General features: G+C 45.7%; 4 protein-coding genes across 5 annotated transcripts; 2 read left to right on the top strand and 2 right to left on the bottom strand.

The window, feature by feature from the left end:
* The first annotated feature begins 138 nt into the window (after positions 1–138).
* Positions 139–3,012, top strand: LOC129590530 (neuropeptides capa receptor-like). The gene is made up of 8 exons (XM_055485804.1): positions 139–458; positions 582–625; positions 780–834; positions 931–984; positions 1,381–1,654; positions 1,727–1,881; positions 2,045–2,170; positions 2,532–3,012. Exons 1-8 carry the CDS (start codon positions 254–256, stop codon positions 2,774–2,776), a joined length of 1,158 nt encoding a protein of 385 aa, XP_055341779.1. The 5' UTR covers positions 139–253; the 3' UTR covers positions 2,777–3,012.
* A 473-nt stretch (positions 3,013–3,485) lies between these two features.
* On the bottom strand, positions 3,486–6,183 carry LOC129590515 (ammonium transporter Rh type A-like). The gene is made up of 8 exons (XM_055485784.1): positions 5,864–6,183; positions 5,739–5,802; positions 5,513–5,638; positions 4,974–5,439; positions 4,589–4,726; positions 4,333–4,457; positions 4,051–4,232; positions 3,486–3,982 (listed from the first exon to the last, which is right to left on the bottom strand). The coding sequence occupies exons 1-8, from the start codon at positions 6,081–6,083 to the stop codon at positions 3,774–3,776; spliced, it is 1,530 nt and encodes a 509-aa protein (XP_055341759.1). The 5' UTR covers positions 6,084–6,183; the 3' UTR covers positions 3,486–3,773.
* A 618-nt stretch (positions 6,184–6,801) lies between these two features.
* Positions 6,802–13,731, bottom strand: LOC129590397 (leucine-rich repeat-containing protein 23-like). Its single transcript, XM_055485600.1, has 6 exons — positions 13,400–13,731; positions 12,292–12,656; positions 11,600–11,943; positions 9,307–11,448; positions 7,466–7,672; positions 6,802–7,385 (listed from the first exon to the last, which is right to left on the bottom strand). The coding sequence occupies exons 1-4, from the start codon at positions 13,539–13,541 to the stop codon at positions 11,196–11,198; spliced, it is 1,104 nt and encodes a 367-aa protein (XP_055341575.1). The 5' UTR covers positions 13,542–13,731; the 3' UTR covers positions 6,802–7,385; positions 7,466–7,672; positions 9,307–11,195.
* LOC129590398 (uncharacterized) lies at positions 9,066–11,093 on the top strand. Of its 2 annotated transcripts, none has more exons than XM_055485602.1 (4): positions 9,066–9,381; positions 9,482–9,784; positions 10,124–10,303; positions 10,361–11,093. In XM_055485602.1, exons 1-4 carry the CDS (start codon positions 9,285–9,287, stop codon positions 10,381–10,383), a joined length of 603 nt encoding a protein of 200 aa, XP_055341577.1. In that variant the 5' UTR covers positions 9,066–9,284; the 3' UTR covers positions 10,384–11,093. The 2 variants fall into 2 exon arrangements, with proteins under 2 accessions (XP_055341577.1, XP_055341576.1); XM_055485601.1 differs by having other exon boundaries at positions 10,357–11,093.
* Positions 13,732–13,991: the final 260 nt, after the last annotated feature.

Raw genomic sequence — 13,991 nt, 5'->3', positions numbered from 1 at the left:
GCATCTGTTGGAGAGTCGCATGCCGCACTCGATGATGACTAACGGCTCGCGGAATGTAGCGCGCTAACACTGGGTCCTGTGTTTCATCGATGGAAGGTATTTATTTATCTTGTACACCGTCACTATTCGAGGTTTCTGCCAACTGTGCTTAAAAGACACTGAAACTTGAAATTCAGAAACGTGTCCAGCATGGATCGCGTATATTCCTTAGCCGTCACAAACTGTATTAAGATCAGCTCCGCTTCTGCTAACCATGGCATCGGATTTCGATTATGCGTACCAGGATCTGGCTGGCTTCATTGTTCCCGTCACAGTGATCTACATTCTGTTGTTCCTCAGCGGGATCATCGGGAATGTCTTCATCTGCTTCGTCATTGTCAAGACGCCGTACATGCACACCTCTACCAACTGCTATTTGTTCTCTTTGGCGGTGGCGGATATTCTCATGCTGCTCTTCGGTAGGCAGCTGATCGGCACTCACCTTGCCTGGTCTATTTGCCAACTTCCGTTTACTTCTTGCATCTGCGTTGAAAAATATCTTGTGCAACTGTGCAAAAGGCACAATTTTTTGTTTGTGTTAGGTGTTCCAATGGAGTTGTACTCTTTCTGGATGCGAGAATGCAATGTAAGCCCGCATAGATAATATAACGGACCTCAGTTTAGTTCGGTGACAATGTACTGTTCTATTGTAAGAATACTTACGCACATCGTCACCAAGCTGATGGTCTTGTCATAAGACGCATAACTGCAGCATTACCACTGCGCTGTTAATTTTGCAGTTTGAATTCCCCTCTTTTGTGTGCACTGGAAGAGCGCTGTTGGCCGAGATGACCAGTAAGTACTGCACAATTGTGAAAACTGCCAGCATGACCTTTACAATCTGCACGAGGATGGCGTCATGTTTATCCTCATGTTTATAACCGTTGACAGCGTGCGCTTCCGTGATGACCATCACTGCCTTCACTGTTGAACGGTATCTTGCAAGTAAGCAATAATTAGAAATTCACGGGTGATACTGTAAAACTAGTTTACAGGTTATCGTAGTTACGACAGTCATAGTTATATTACCATACACAAGGTATTCAGTGCATTCTTCAGCACTTAAGTATTACGTACTTTATTCTTTTAACAACAAACCATTTAAATCTGGATTCTTTTAATGGTAGTAACGATGATACAACTATATTACGATGATACAACTATACATCACTTGTATACTAGAAGTAGAGTAATATTCTCACAATCGTATAATTATACTATCATGTGCAATGATGGTTGCATTAATGGGTATCTATGCGTTGTTGATGCTTTGTAAACGGCGGCTCTGGAAATGAATGGATGCGATGATTGTTGGTGCATAAAATGTGCGTACGTTTACAGTTTGCCATCCATTCCGCACAGAGCGACTAGTGACGGTGTCGCGCAGTCGCACTCTGGTGATCCTCATCTGGCTGTTTGCGCTCTTCCTGGCGGCTCCCTTTGCTCACTATGCCAAGGTCAACCACGTGTACTACCCGCTCGACGACAGCCTGCAGCGCATCCCGGGAACGGGCTGGTGCAGCTTCGACCACGAACGCCAGCGACAGGTCTTTGCCCTGTTCCTCTGTCACGCCATTGCTTTCTTCTTTCTGCCCATGGGGCTCCTCACTGTTTTGTATGCAATCTAACTCTCGGTAGATTAAACTATATACTGTGAATTTTTTTATACGGTATGCTATGTGAGTAGGTACGGGTTGATCGCTTTGACACTGCGCAGCCCCACCAAACGCTACCAACTGAGCGGCATGCACGCTCGCTCGGGGACATCCGAATCGTCCAACAGCGAATCGCTATCCGGGGCATCGCGCACCCAGTCCCGCAAGTCCACTATTCTCATGCTTGGTAAATACACATCCGTCAGATAAGTCAAAATCATATAGCAAAATTATCTAATAACTATTATGTATTTTGCAAATTGGCTTCAATAATCATATAATTACATAATTTTCCTCCTAGTTGAAAGTACGCGAAATTTTAACCAGAGTTGGTTGTTGTATGATGGCAGTGGCGGTGTGCCTCGTGTTCTTCTTGAGCTGGTCACCTTTCCATGCTCAACGTTTGTTATGGTCAACGGTCGATCGTTGGGATCAGCAGGTGACAACGGCCAATGCGGCGCTGTATATGGTTGCCGGTAAGTAACCAAAGATAACTAAAATGTTATCACCGTCCAGTATACGTAACTCCTCCCTACTTCTCAGTACTCGCATCTCCGGGCTTTGCTTACGTTCTCCCACCGTATTTTACGTTTATACATCCATAATTTGGTGGATCATTGTTGCATTACTTAGAGCGTCTATTTTGCGATTCTTCTACTACTGCGAAATCAGGAATGGAAAGCTAAACTGCCAGCAGTGGTTCAGACAGGCGTAAACAGCCTTGACTCTTTCGCGAAACTGATTTGTGTGATATGTGTCTGTATTTCAGCTAACCATAAGCAGGCCTGCTTCACTTTTGCTTCCTAGGATGCAAAAGTTTAACGGACGTGTATACAGGTTGTGCGTATTATGGCAACGGAATCATCAACGTCATCATCTACAACGTGATGAGTTTCCGCTTCCGACAGGCTTTCCGCGAGACGGTGTGCCACCGCAAACGCCGGTCGGTCAGCCTGGACGAGCCAGAGCATGGCGGCGCCCACAATGCCGGCACGGTGCCGTCCACTCCGCGTCATCCCCGATCACATGCAACCAATCACACCACCATTCAACCCTTTACTGTCTACACTGTTAATCCATGATCAGGTTCTCTAGCCCACAACAACCCATGATCAGTCTTAGTCTGCCTCCGATCTGCTCAGTTAAACTCTTTTTTTATTTTTATATTTTACTGACAGCTTTGGACCTTTGGTCACGAAGTTTCTTCTTGTTATTATTTAAATCAGCAAAACCCTGCACAGTTGGGTACTACCACACTGTAATATTATTTTATTGTACGTTCATGATTCAATTTACCGTAATATTTCTCATTCGGGTCATTCCTGTTCACGTATTACTGCACATCTGAAATCTGATAGTTTTACATAAAATTATGGTGACCACTTGGTCCACTCCACTTGGTCGAAGACATTCTCCATAACTTTTCACTTAATACACAACCTTTACGCGCGCTTTAAACACATCCGGCGCACTGCTTTTCATTTTGCACTCGGTACATTAAGTTTCGTTAATTTCTAGATCATTTCACGTTCAAAAATTACAGCAGTGAATCGGTGACAGCATTTATTGGTATTTCGCGTGACGGCGTGTGTTTTGTGTAGCTTCTGCACCGGAAGTAGCGACAGCCTGCGAAATATTTACTGAACGGCAAGCCAATAATTTTTATAAAGAAGCACTTATGACGAAATCAAGTGGTAAGTGAAAACAATTATGATTTTTGTTGGCCACTAAAAGTAAGGAACGGAGTAAGAGGCAGCGCCAACAAGAAAACCTACAGAGTATAATGCACCAAGTCAAAAATCGGGAGCGGAAGGACTGGTTAATAATGTTGCACCGCTTAATACGTTTATACAAAATACCCTCTGTAAATAAAACGGTTGATAATTTTTCATCGCTCAGAGACGTCAGTAATTATACAGATAGATCGCTTATACATATAAATAAATGCTTTTATTCTGCGTTGCACTTATTATTATTCTAACCATTAGTTCATTACAGATAATAATATTCATATTTCATTCAGTAGACAGTAACGGAGTCAATGGGTATAACCGTCTTGCGAAAACTGTGCCGGGTTATTCAGCGCAATCTCCGTCGTACTGGTGGCTTTCTCCAGCGTGCTGAAATTACTATGGATATCCTGACCGAAGGGGCCTTCTTGTCCAGCCGATGGCGCAGCGTGTGGATCTCGTCGTGGGTTACTTCCTCCGGGACTTCCCAATGGTGACTATCGTTGTAGGAACTGCCGGCCGATAGACCCTTCCACCATGCTAACCTGAGCACTAACCCTGCCAAATTAACGATCATTTAAAACGCGAGAATCGAAGAAATACACTGAAAATGTAAGAAGGTTTACCGGTCACGATGCCACCGGAAATGGCGATGCCCAGGGTGGTGGCCATGGCGGCCATCTGGTAGCCTGCTTGTTGTCCGATAGTACGCCCCAGTCCAGGCCGAACATCCGGGTAGATGGACTGCAGTTGGGCCAGTTCGGTGGTATTGGCGCGCGGGGCGGTTGTTGGGAACATCGTGTAAAAGCTGCACAATATACATAGCAGTTGTTTGCACTGAATTATTCTGAATTGTACAGCTATTTACAAAAAGAAGCTGCGGCCAGTGAAAAGTGACCTTCCGTTACCTTGACCCATAAACATCCGGCGTGGCGCATCCAATCACGATCGCGCTCATTATCGTCCCGAAGAAACTGGGCATGGCGTGCAGATTGTGGACGCCACACGTATCATGGATGCCCAAGTTTCTCTTCTAGCAGTGGCTAAAATGTGAAGTTGGTAAACGCACAGTATATATTCGTTATTTCGGCATTTCGGCCCAATGCAACAAGAGGCCGAAATACAGTTCAGATTCAACCGGCTGCTATCACAATTATAGCATACCATGATGAAGTGAAAGCCGAGAGCAGAGATACAGCCCGCACAGAATCCGACAATTAGCGCTCCCCATCCGTACAAGTACATATCGCATGCCGAACCAATGACCACACCCCCTGCTAAAGTGGCATTCTGGATAATGTCCTGCAGAACGAAAAAAAAACGCCAAAGTTTAACTTCAAAAATGAAAACACCAATTAGGGGTACACTAAAGTCTTGTTCCTACATGAAGAACAAGTTATATATGGTCATAGACTCATATACAACGCACGCTTTTGTTATACTTTTCTAAGGCGACCTCTACAGGTTTACAGATTTGGAAAGGTCAAGTACGAACTTCAAAAAATACGCACAACCATTTAATTGAGTAATGTGTGTCGCTTATGCTTACCATTCGAAATCGCTTATTCGAAGTCACGGCTGAGATCATAAATGCCCCGATACAGCTAGCCGACACCGACAGGTAAGTATTCATCACCGCCCGGTAGCGACCGTCGCCTACAGCCGGTGCCGCATTGAAGCTGGGCCAGAACATCCAGAGGAACAAAGTGCCGATCATCGTCAGCAGATCATTATAGTGCGTCCCGAATTTCAGCGTGTTGAACTTGCTGTCCGAGTACTCGTCCAGGTGCAGCGTCTTCGCCATGGCCAGCCCGAAGTACGCTCCGAATAGGTGGATGGTGATGGTGCCACCGACATCGTTGGCATTGAAAAGATCCATGCAGATCCACTCGTTGACGGTGACGAAGACCACCTCCATGAAGATGGTGATTAGGTATTGCAAACGGTTTAATTTGCCCAGAATGACGCCGAAAGTGATGAGGATTGTACCGGCGGTGAAGTCGGCGTCCAGAAGGCTGAGGAAACCAAGTCACTGTCAACTGTTTGTGCCAAAATGATTGCAATAATAGTATTTGGCTGGTGACTAACTTCTCAACGTCCAAGCGAATGCGGTTTCGGTTGTCCTGTAGTCGCAGCAGGCCGCGCATCAGCAGCGCCCACTGCAGGACGTATGCGGCAAGGATAAAGGTGAAACCCACCCCGCTATATCCATAACTATAAACACACCACGTTAGTTTAGATTTCCGTGAAAATTTTTATATTTGAAAATTTTTTATATTAGTGTTGCTAAAGTTTTGAAAGAAAAGTGTATTACTTTCTCATAAAGGCCACGAGAAATCCGAAACCGACGAAGATCATCACGTGCACATCTTGGAACACTACAAAGGAACCGCGCATGCATACTGTTCTCGCGGGCCGAATGGTGTAAAGTCAACATACTGCCATAGTATCGCTCAAGCGACTTCCGCGGCGCACTGAAATCCACATTTCGCCCGGCGTCCACGTCGTCCTGCACCAGATCGCCCATCTGGCGTTCGCGCAGTGACACCGGCGTGGCATCCCAGCCGTAATCTACCAGGAATCCAAACAGAATGATAAACCCGGCTTGACTGAGGAAGAGAAAAGCCGCAAAGCGGCTGCTGGTGAAGTACATGGACATGGGCAAAGGTCACGCTTCTAATTCATAAGCAGTCTCGTTCTTTGGTCGTTGAGCAAATGAGCAGCGCCTGAATAAGTGGTACAGCCCAGAGTTAAGAGCAGTTACCGGTGTTTGGCTTGACTGGATGCCATGCCGTGACGACATTTGGCCCTTGTGTGCAGCGCTGTCCATTCTTGCAGAGTCAGACTGACTGGCTGTAAAGAGCGATGTTGCTTCTGTAAGCGATGTTTAGCAACGCAGCGTGCAATGTCATTGTCGAATTACTTGTGATCCTTTGTTGATTCTACCGTGCCGACATTGTGTGTCGATCGTGGTCAATGGCAATTATAAAATGTGAGAGGCTATAGAGATCTGTATAAGTTTATTTTGGTTCGCTCGGCATGCTACTTAACAATCGCGCCGAGCACGTGCTTCGTATTTGCCGAAAAGATGCTTATGCATTATTACGCTCGTGTTAATTCGTATTTACACATTTGTTTTATTCATTCTTAATTTATTTATATTTAATTCAGCAATATACAGTTCCGTAACAATAAACTTAAATGAATCGAAATGTATGTAAGCCATGCCTAGTTTGAGTTTACAAATTAGTTGCCCATAATACTCTTAATTTGGTCTGTTCAGTGATCATAGTACACTTTAATGTCATATAATTATATTATACAGATACGCAATCAGAGGGCAGGAGAGATCGGTTAATGATTCGTATTCATCACTGTCGCACACTATACAAACATTTATGACTAATAAAAATTTTTATTCGATCACAAGTTTTAAGGTTATGTCAGCATAACGCATACAACGGAGCCTGATCATAAAAAATTAGCATAATCTTCGGCAGACGTACCAACACAGCCACACATCGCAGTTAAGCCTCCGGAGGAGCCACAGCGGCAGTGTGCACTATCCCTTCGCTTTCTTGACGGGAGCGCGCCTGATAGACGATAATATGGTTGGTCATCTTCAGCGGCTTCCGGCTTTTGAAGGAGCATCCCGTGCAAGCAAAGAAGCCTCCACTGGCTGCCAATTTGCGATGTACGGCGCCTAGCAGATGCGATCGGAGATCGTCCTCATGGTGCCATGATAGCTGGCACGTACTGCACGCATACCGCTGCCCCTTGCCGGCAACAGGAGCGCCATCTCGCCGGCATTCTTCCATGGCTTGCTCGGGTTTGATGTTTGAATTTCCTGTAAGGGCGTGGCGCACGATTCCTTCGGCGAGGCGGACTTTTGACGCCTGGGCCTGCACATGGAGTTTCCCGCCGGCAAAGGAGGTCACGGAATATGCAGGAGTGTTAGGCTCTGCAAAAGAAGGGTGGTCACATTTTTGCTGGCAGTATGACTAATAATCAACCAACGGGTACATAAACGGTGCCTCTTACCGTTTCCGTCATCATAGGATTCTGCTGCATTCGTAGGGGCCATTAGCGTTTCTTCCGGCTTGTCTGTCAGACAGCTGCTTCTCCGCAGTAAGACACGCCGAGATACACTGTCTCCTCTGTTTCCGTCATTTTGACTACGTTCGTTTTCGGGTTGAGAAATGGCTGTGGCGTTGAGAACTTGTTTGCCACGGAGAGCTTTTTCCAGCACTGCAACCGTTTAAGCCAAACGATGTAACTTGGAATCAACAGGTGCAAGTTCTTAAGCATTTCTTCGTCGATACCAGTTTTATAACTTGAACAAAGTTATTAATCCCGGACGCTTCGAAATTTGAGTTATATGTAAGCATTCTGAAGAGTCCTGTAATGCGAACGTACAGAAACACATAATTATGTATTAGATACGGCCATACCGAAGTACGACAAAACAGTTGTTTGAATTAACCGTCTATTAATAACTATGAAAAATGACCCCGCTTTCGGAGTTCTGTCGGAAGTACTCTGTACTTGCCATGTGGAAACCTATAGAGGATTTTGCCGGCTAGTGCCAGTTCCCGCTCCACCTGATTCTTTGTCATACCAACGCTCTTCCCTATCTTCAGTCGGCTGCAACCCTCGTCAAACATCTGGCAGATGCGCTCTCGTTGCGCTGGCGTGGCCCTGCTCTGCCATACGGCATCGCGGTTGCGCAGTGTGAGGCTTTTCCCAGCGTGCTTAAGAACTCTCTTTACCCCACTGGCATGTACTCCCACCTGCTGCATGATCTGCAGTTGGGTACATCCCGCGTCAAACAACCGCACAATCTGGCGTCGCTTTTGGTCGCTAATGGGACTAATCGCGGCGTTATTGCGCTGCTTGAAGCTTCGAGCGGTTCTCTTTAGCAACCGCCTCAGATTCTCCTCGCTGATATGCGTCTTTTGCCGGATCTGCCGTGTGGTGCAGCCCGCATCGAACATGCTCAACACCTTCGCACGCGTGGCATCCATTTTCGATGAACTGGCTGACAGAAGACTATTTAAACTATCCACCGAAGATTTCTCCAAAAGCGACGAAAACTTCTACGCTAAATTTTGCTCCATGACCATGAACTTATAGGGTGACCAGCGAAAGAAAACTGTTAGATGCAAACTATGCAATCTGTGCGTTAGGTCGAATAACAATGCCCAACCACATCGGACAACGTTTTTTAAGTGTTTTTAATTCTCGATGCTTCTCTGGCCGCAGATGATTGATACTATCGTGAGAAAACTGCAACCTTCAGCAGTTTCGCAGAATTAGTCGCTTTTGCCTCAACCATTTGAAAGAAACATTTCGCAACAGTCTCCAACTCGCGACACTACCGAAAAGAATTTTCGGACTACAGACACATAGTGCATAACTGAAGCGGATGCGCTGGTCTATTATTCTACCAGTACGAGTACGTTTCTTGATCAGAAAGCTTCGAAAATGCAACGTATCGGCCACAATGATGAATCTACAGAATACTGATAACATGGCACGGCACATGGCGTCCGCCGTCCACCGACCGTAACAAAATCAAAACGTGAGGTAGCGTACACGTGCAATGATTGGAACGAAGTACGAACCGCACGATAAACCGCTGCCTGCGTTCGGTTCTCTTGCGCTCGTTCACTCAGCCTAGCCTCATGGCTCATTGCTGCTTGCTAATGCTCACCATCAGATCGAGGCTGAATTAGGTGACAGTAGAACATGCTTCACAAATCACAGATGGTGTGAAATAAAAATTTGAACCAATTCTGCCATATTCTTTGTGCGTATCATCGAAGCTTAATAATTACTGTCAACGCATGAGACGGCAGTTATGGAAAGGCAGGAGAGCCTACCTGAGCGTCGTCGGCTTCGGCCACGTAGTGCGATTGGCGAAAACGTTGTTGTCAGCGCAAAACAGCCAGCAAAAAGTGAGTCTTGAGTGCTAAAGGGAAAAAACGCATAGATGCTGTCGTTTGTACAACTTGGCAACTGCTCAATCAATCAGTCCGCGCGCTTTATCCGTTGAAGGCAAGCGACGCCATCAGTCAACGCAGAAGCACAGTGGACCATCCAGTGGCGGTCGACAGTCGCCGGAGTTCCCCGAACTCGATTTGACCAACCGCAGCGGCGTGGTTCCTTCTAATCGGATAACTGCCGTCGAGCGGCCTGATCGACAATTACGTCGACGCAACATCACCGATGCACAGCGGCAAGCCATTTACGGGATGTTTGAACAGGGCTCTACTGGACGGAAGATCGCCGGTACCCTCGGAGTGCAGCTGTACGATGTGCAACGGGAGCTGCTGTTGGTCGGCAAAACCTTGTCTGGCAGTAAGTGCAGTGAAGACACTGTGTAAATGTAAACCACTCGCAACAAAAAGGTGTCTCGGTCCTGTATTCCGTATCTCTTATTATTCCGCAACTTATTTCTGTCCCATGGCGAACGGGTTGGGTTCTGAACCCCTTTCTGGCTTGTTTAGACATACGAGGCAGTACACTAACTGGTAGAGGTCTCACGTGGAAAGCACCGCCTTAAGCCTCGTTTTTGCGTGTTCCCAGTAAAGGAGGCAGAGCCACACTGGTTCTGCCTTCTCTCTCTGTAGTGGTAATGGTTAGCTTACGCTACTCCCATGAATTAAATTGTTGATATTGCTGTATCTTATCTTGAAGGGTCAGGTTCAGGCCGAGGAATGTCGAGGGCGAGTAACGCGAAGAAGCAGTTGGTGTGTCAGTTGTTCCAAGAGGACCTAAGTATGTGTGTAATTTGTGATCGTGTCGGTCTGAGTATGCCGACGGTATCCAAAATACTGCATCTGGCTGGCAAAGACGTCAAGCAGCGCTTCTTGAAGAGTGAGTTCTTTTGGGTTTTCTTAGTTTTGCTTTTGCATAAACTTTTTTTGAAGACAGCAGAAGGCATGGAGGCACCATAAGACGGAAACGGCAAGGTAAACCACGTAATTCGAGCCGCGCTACCATGCCGAAGAGCTCACTGTTACGGGAGAAGGTCGTCCTTCCCGAGGAGGAGAAGGAGGAACGTTCGAATGCCTTCCCGACAGGCGCCGCTTCGGAACAATCATGCTCACGAGTCCATCATGCCAACCAGCGTGCACACCGTCGTCTTTAATTCATCGGCAAAGGAGGTCATCATCGGCTGTCATGCTTCACCGCATCCGTATCGCTGCGAAGGGTGCCAGTTCCATTGCAAAGCGGAGCAGACGCTAATCTCCCATTTGCTAGGCGGTCAGCATCAGCAGTTATGTCGCAACGCACTCCTGGTGTGCGCTGATTGCCGCTTTAGAAGCAGCCAAATCATCAAGATGGCGCGCCACTGTATCAAGCACTCTGCATTACCCATGGAAATCAACGGAAAATTTTCGACCACATGCGCCAAAGAAACGGAACAGCTTGATGGAGCCGATGCGACTGAATAACAGGGCCTTGAGTTTATTAATTGATACTGTAATAAAATTATGATAACTGTTTGTTTGACAGATTTTTAGACGTGGTTTTGTGTGTATTTTATGATGCTGTTCACAGTGTTCAGTAATTCTAGTACCACTCCCGTGTTTACCAGTAGGACGAAGTGTTATTGCGCGATACTGGTCGCGGCCTCCAGCGAACAGACATAAACCCGGCATAACTCCAGCGACACCTTATACATTTGGTCTACCACCAGATACACAAAGCGTATTTGTCGTTACTGTATAATCAAACCGTAGCAACAATTCATCTGATTCACTGGTCAGCCAGAGGGCTTGTCGTTTTCCTCTTCCAACAGTTGCTGTGCTGCTTCCTGGCGCAGTTCTTTGGTGACCAGCATCTGGTTGCAGCGCTTCAGTGCTGGACAGCTAACCATAGCGTGCTGTTGCAGCCGTTCCATGTTCTCGCACACCGGATTATTGCTCATCACCAGCGTCTGTAGTTCCGGTAAGTCTTTCAACACACCAAATACTTCCTCCAGATTCTCCAAATAATTCCACGATAAATTCAGGTATCTACCACAATCAAAGATCTGCAGTTTTCCTTGGCACATGGATGTACGTTAATTAACCGGTCATTCACTAATAGTTGTACGATTAAATGCACAATCACGTATAAGCATATTCTCTTTTGCGTGTAACGGAGCTTGCCGTTTTGATTACGTACTTTAAATATGGAATCTGCCATTTCTGTAGCGAGCGGATTTTATTGCGCCGTAAGTCAATGAACTCCAGCTTAGGTGTACAAGAGAATTCACCCAGAGTGTCAATGCAGTTCTGCGCCAGAAACAGCGTCTTCAGCGAAGGGAGTACGGCGTCGAATGTGCGCAGACGGTTTTTTCGCACTTCCAGTGTATCGAGATCCTTAAGAAACTTGGTCTGCGACAAGTTGAAGGCCGACAGCTTGTTGTAGCTAATGTACAGGCGCTGCAGATGCGGCTGCTCCTCAATACCGCGCAAATCTTTCAAGAAGTTTTTGCTCACGTTTATAACCTTTAAGAAGGGGTGCGGCTACGAGGCAACACCAGCTTAATAAATTAACACAAAATTTGTAAATGTATTTGCACATTTCCTGTGACAAGGCGCTATGCTGAAAACACTGGGACTGTTAGCAAGAATATTGTTAATAACAGTACTGACTTAATAAGTTTACTCTTTGACTACGAGAATTAACGCTCGTTGTCAAAGAATAAACTTATTAAGTCAGTTAATTTTGCAAACTAACCAAAACCAAACTTTACGTTTTATTTTTTCAGTTTGTTGATTGAAAACTAAATACTGACTCCATAATGTGCAGTTAAACCTTACATTGCGCTGATAATCTATAATCTGTTGTACAAGCACTGACGCTATTGCTACCTCCAAGGGCTGCATGGAAAGGAGATAGTTATCGGACAGATCGAGTTGCATAAGGAAGTGCAACTGATTGAGCGGCCGGATATCAAGCAGATGGTTGCCGGGCAGAGCGACGTAGCGCAAATGCTGGAGGTGCTGGATGGCGGCGATGTCGACGAGGGAGCGACCTGGCAGGTCCAGTCGGACGAAGACGTGTCCCAGACCGGAAATGGTCTTGGCCAGCATCGACAGGCCCTCTGTCAGTAGGGGCTGGTTCAGTCGACGTCCTAACTTTCCGTAGCCCTCCTGGATGAATTTGTAGAGGGGAACGGTTAAGTTGGGAGCGTGATAGGCAATGTCCACTGCCTGCTCCAGCCAATCCGTTTCTCCTGTCGAAAATACAGTTTTAAATCCAATGGGCAAATTCATTTTAAATACCGTAATCGCTTGAAATATCTGGAGTAGGCTTCTAAAGGATTGTACCTAGCAAGTTTTACAGTTACCATTAGGTAAAAGAATTATGGGGTTACATTACAGGGTTACTTTATTCAAACACTCTAAATTGGTTAAACACTCTAAATTGGTTAATTAACTATACTCGTACAGGACTATACCAGAGCGCGTAATCGCAAACGTTTCAGCCAATAGACCGGAATGTAAAGACTTTGCCATCTTTTAAAAATATTATGTACGATATCCTGGATTTCCAGTATCCATGTGAATAATTATACAATTTAAGTATAGTTATATTTACGTAGTTCCGCTATGAATTTTTTCAAATGCTTTAGTTGCTTACATTCCCTCTTCAGCTCATTTTCATTTCTATGCCACTGTCTTCTTGTGCAAGGCTACTGTTGCATCGTAGCGGCTGATTTCTCCTATTAAGAATTTCCGCATTACTTTCAGCGAGTTTTTAGGACGCGATGCACTAGCGATTGTTAAAAATGCGTAGACTGGGATACGTACTGTACATATCTCTATGTGGAGTGTCATACAGGTGCAATAGGTGCAGGAATCATGTGAAACTTAGTTCAATATGAGTATGACGAAGCATCCCATAACATCAACATTAATGTAATCAGGAGTTGCTTACGGCATGTATTGAGGAGTGTTCAGCGCGCTCTTGTCGCACCTAATGCATCGGCGTCGCTCTTCAGCAGAACATCCTCCGGGTCCGGGGCTAGTGTGGGCTCGGGCGGTTCCACTACGCGGGGCGGCTGCACTTCCGACCCTTCCTCCGGTGACTCCGGCTGCTCGCCCTCTTCTTCATCCATTAAATTGTTGTTGCGTAACTGTTATGGAGATGGTGCAAATGTAATGGATCCGATTAAAGAAACCACTCCACTATCGATTACACTGATGGTCCACGGCGCAGATAAAAACAGTATGCCGCGGTCGGTGGGAGCTAGTTGTTGCTAAGGGAGTACGATGGTTTCGGCACTTTACGTATCGACTTATCCGATGCACGTTTTTATTTTAGCAACAATTAAGTCGTGCAAGAAATGTATGTAAGAAACAGCTTTATTAGAAACAACTTTAAACGTTAGAGTAATTAGAGTACGTAATTACATGTCAGTTTACAAAATCGAATTAATTTTCACTAAAAATCAAATTAATGAAATTCGATCCTTAGCTAATTAGGCAGTCAAGGTTGTAGTCCAATTCGATTTTGATGATGAAAATACGACCTTTTGTGAATTTACTTATGCTTTCATTACATAAGT

This window comes from Paramacrobiotus metropolitanus, unplaced genomic scaffold, assembly GCF_019649055.1.
Source record: "Paramacrobiotus metropolitanus isolate TYO unplaced genomic scaffold, Prichtersi_v1.0 Parri_scaffold0000040, whole genome shotgun sequence".
In the NCBI taxonomy this organism is placed as follows: Eukaryota; Metazoa; Tardigrada; class Eutardigrada; order Parachela; family Macrobiotidae; genus Paramacrobiotus; species Paramacrobiotus metropolitanus.
Note: the sequence above shows the minus strand (reverse complement) of the source record. Positions and strands in the feature narration are given on the sequence as shown.

Coding starts and splice junctions, on each gene's coding strand:
- LOC129590397 (XM_055485600.1), bottom strand. CDS start 13,541: ATGGATGAAGAAGAGGGCGAGCAGCCGGAGTCACCGGAGGAAGGGTCG. Junction 12,657..13,399: donor GAGCGACGCCGATGCATTAG/GTGCGACAAGAG, acceptor TATTTTCGACAG/GAGAAACGGATTGGCTGGAG. Junction 11,449..11,599: donor TGGCAGATTCCATATTTAAA/GTACGTAATCAA, acceptor TGATTGTGGTAG/ATACCTGAATTTATCGTGGA.
- LOC129590515 (XM_055485784.1), bottom strand. CDS start 6,083: ATGTCCATGTACTTCACCAGCAGCCGCTTTGCGGCTTTTCTCTTCCTC. Junction 4,727..4,973: donor CGAATAAGCGATTTCGAATG/GTAAGCATAAGC, acceptor TTCGTTCTGCAG/GACATTATCCAGAATGCCAC. Junction 4,233..4,332: donor CCGGATGTTTATGGGTCAAG/GTAACGGAAGGT, acceptor TATATTGTGCAG/CTTTTACACGATGTTCCCAA.
- LOC129590530 (XM_055485804.1), top strand. CDS start 254: ATGGCATCGGATTTCGATTATGCGTACCAGGATCTGGCTGGCTTCATT. Junction 459..581: donor TATTCTCATGCTGCTCTTCG/GTAGGCAGCTGA, acceptor TGTTTGTGTTAG/GTGTTCCAATGGAGTTGTAC. Junction 626..779: donor TCTGGATGCGAGAATGCAAT/GTAAGCCCGCAT, acceptor TTAATTTTGCAG/TTTGAATTCCCCTCTTTTGT.
- LOC129590398 (XM_055485601.1), top strand. CDS start 9,285: ATGGAAAGGCAGGAGAGCCTACCTGAGCGTCGTCGGCTTCGGCCACGT. Junction 9,382..9,481: donor CGCAAAACAGCCAGCAAAAA/GTGAGTCTTGAG, acceptor TATCCGTTGAAG/GCAAGCGACGCCATCAGTCA. Junction 9,785..10,123: donor CGGCAAAACCTTGTCTGGCA/GTAAGTGCAGTG, acceptor CTTATCTTGAAG/GGTCAGGTTCAGGCCGAGGA.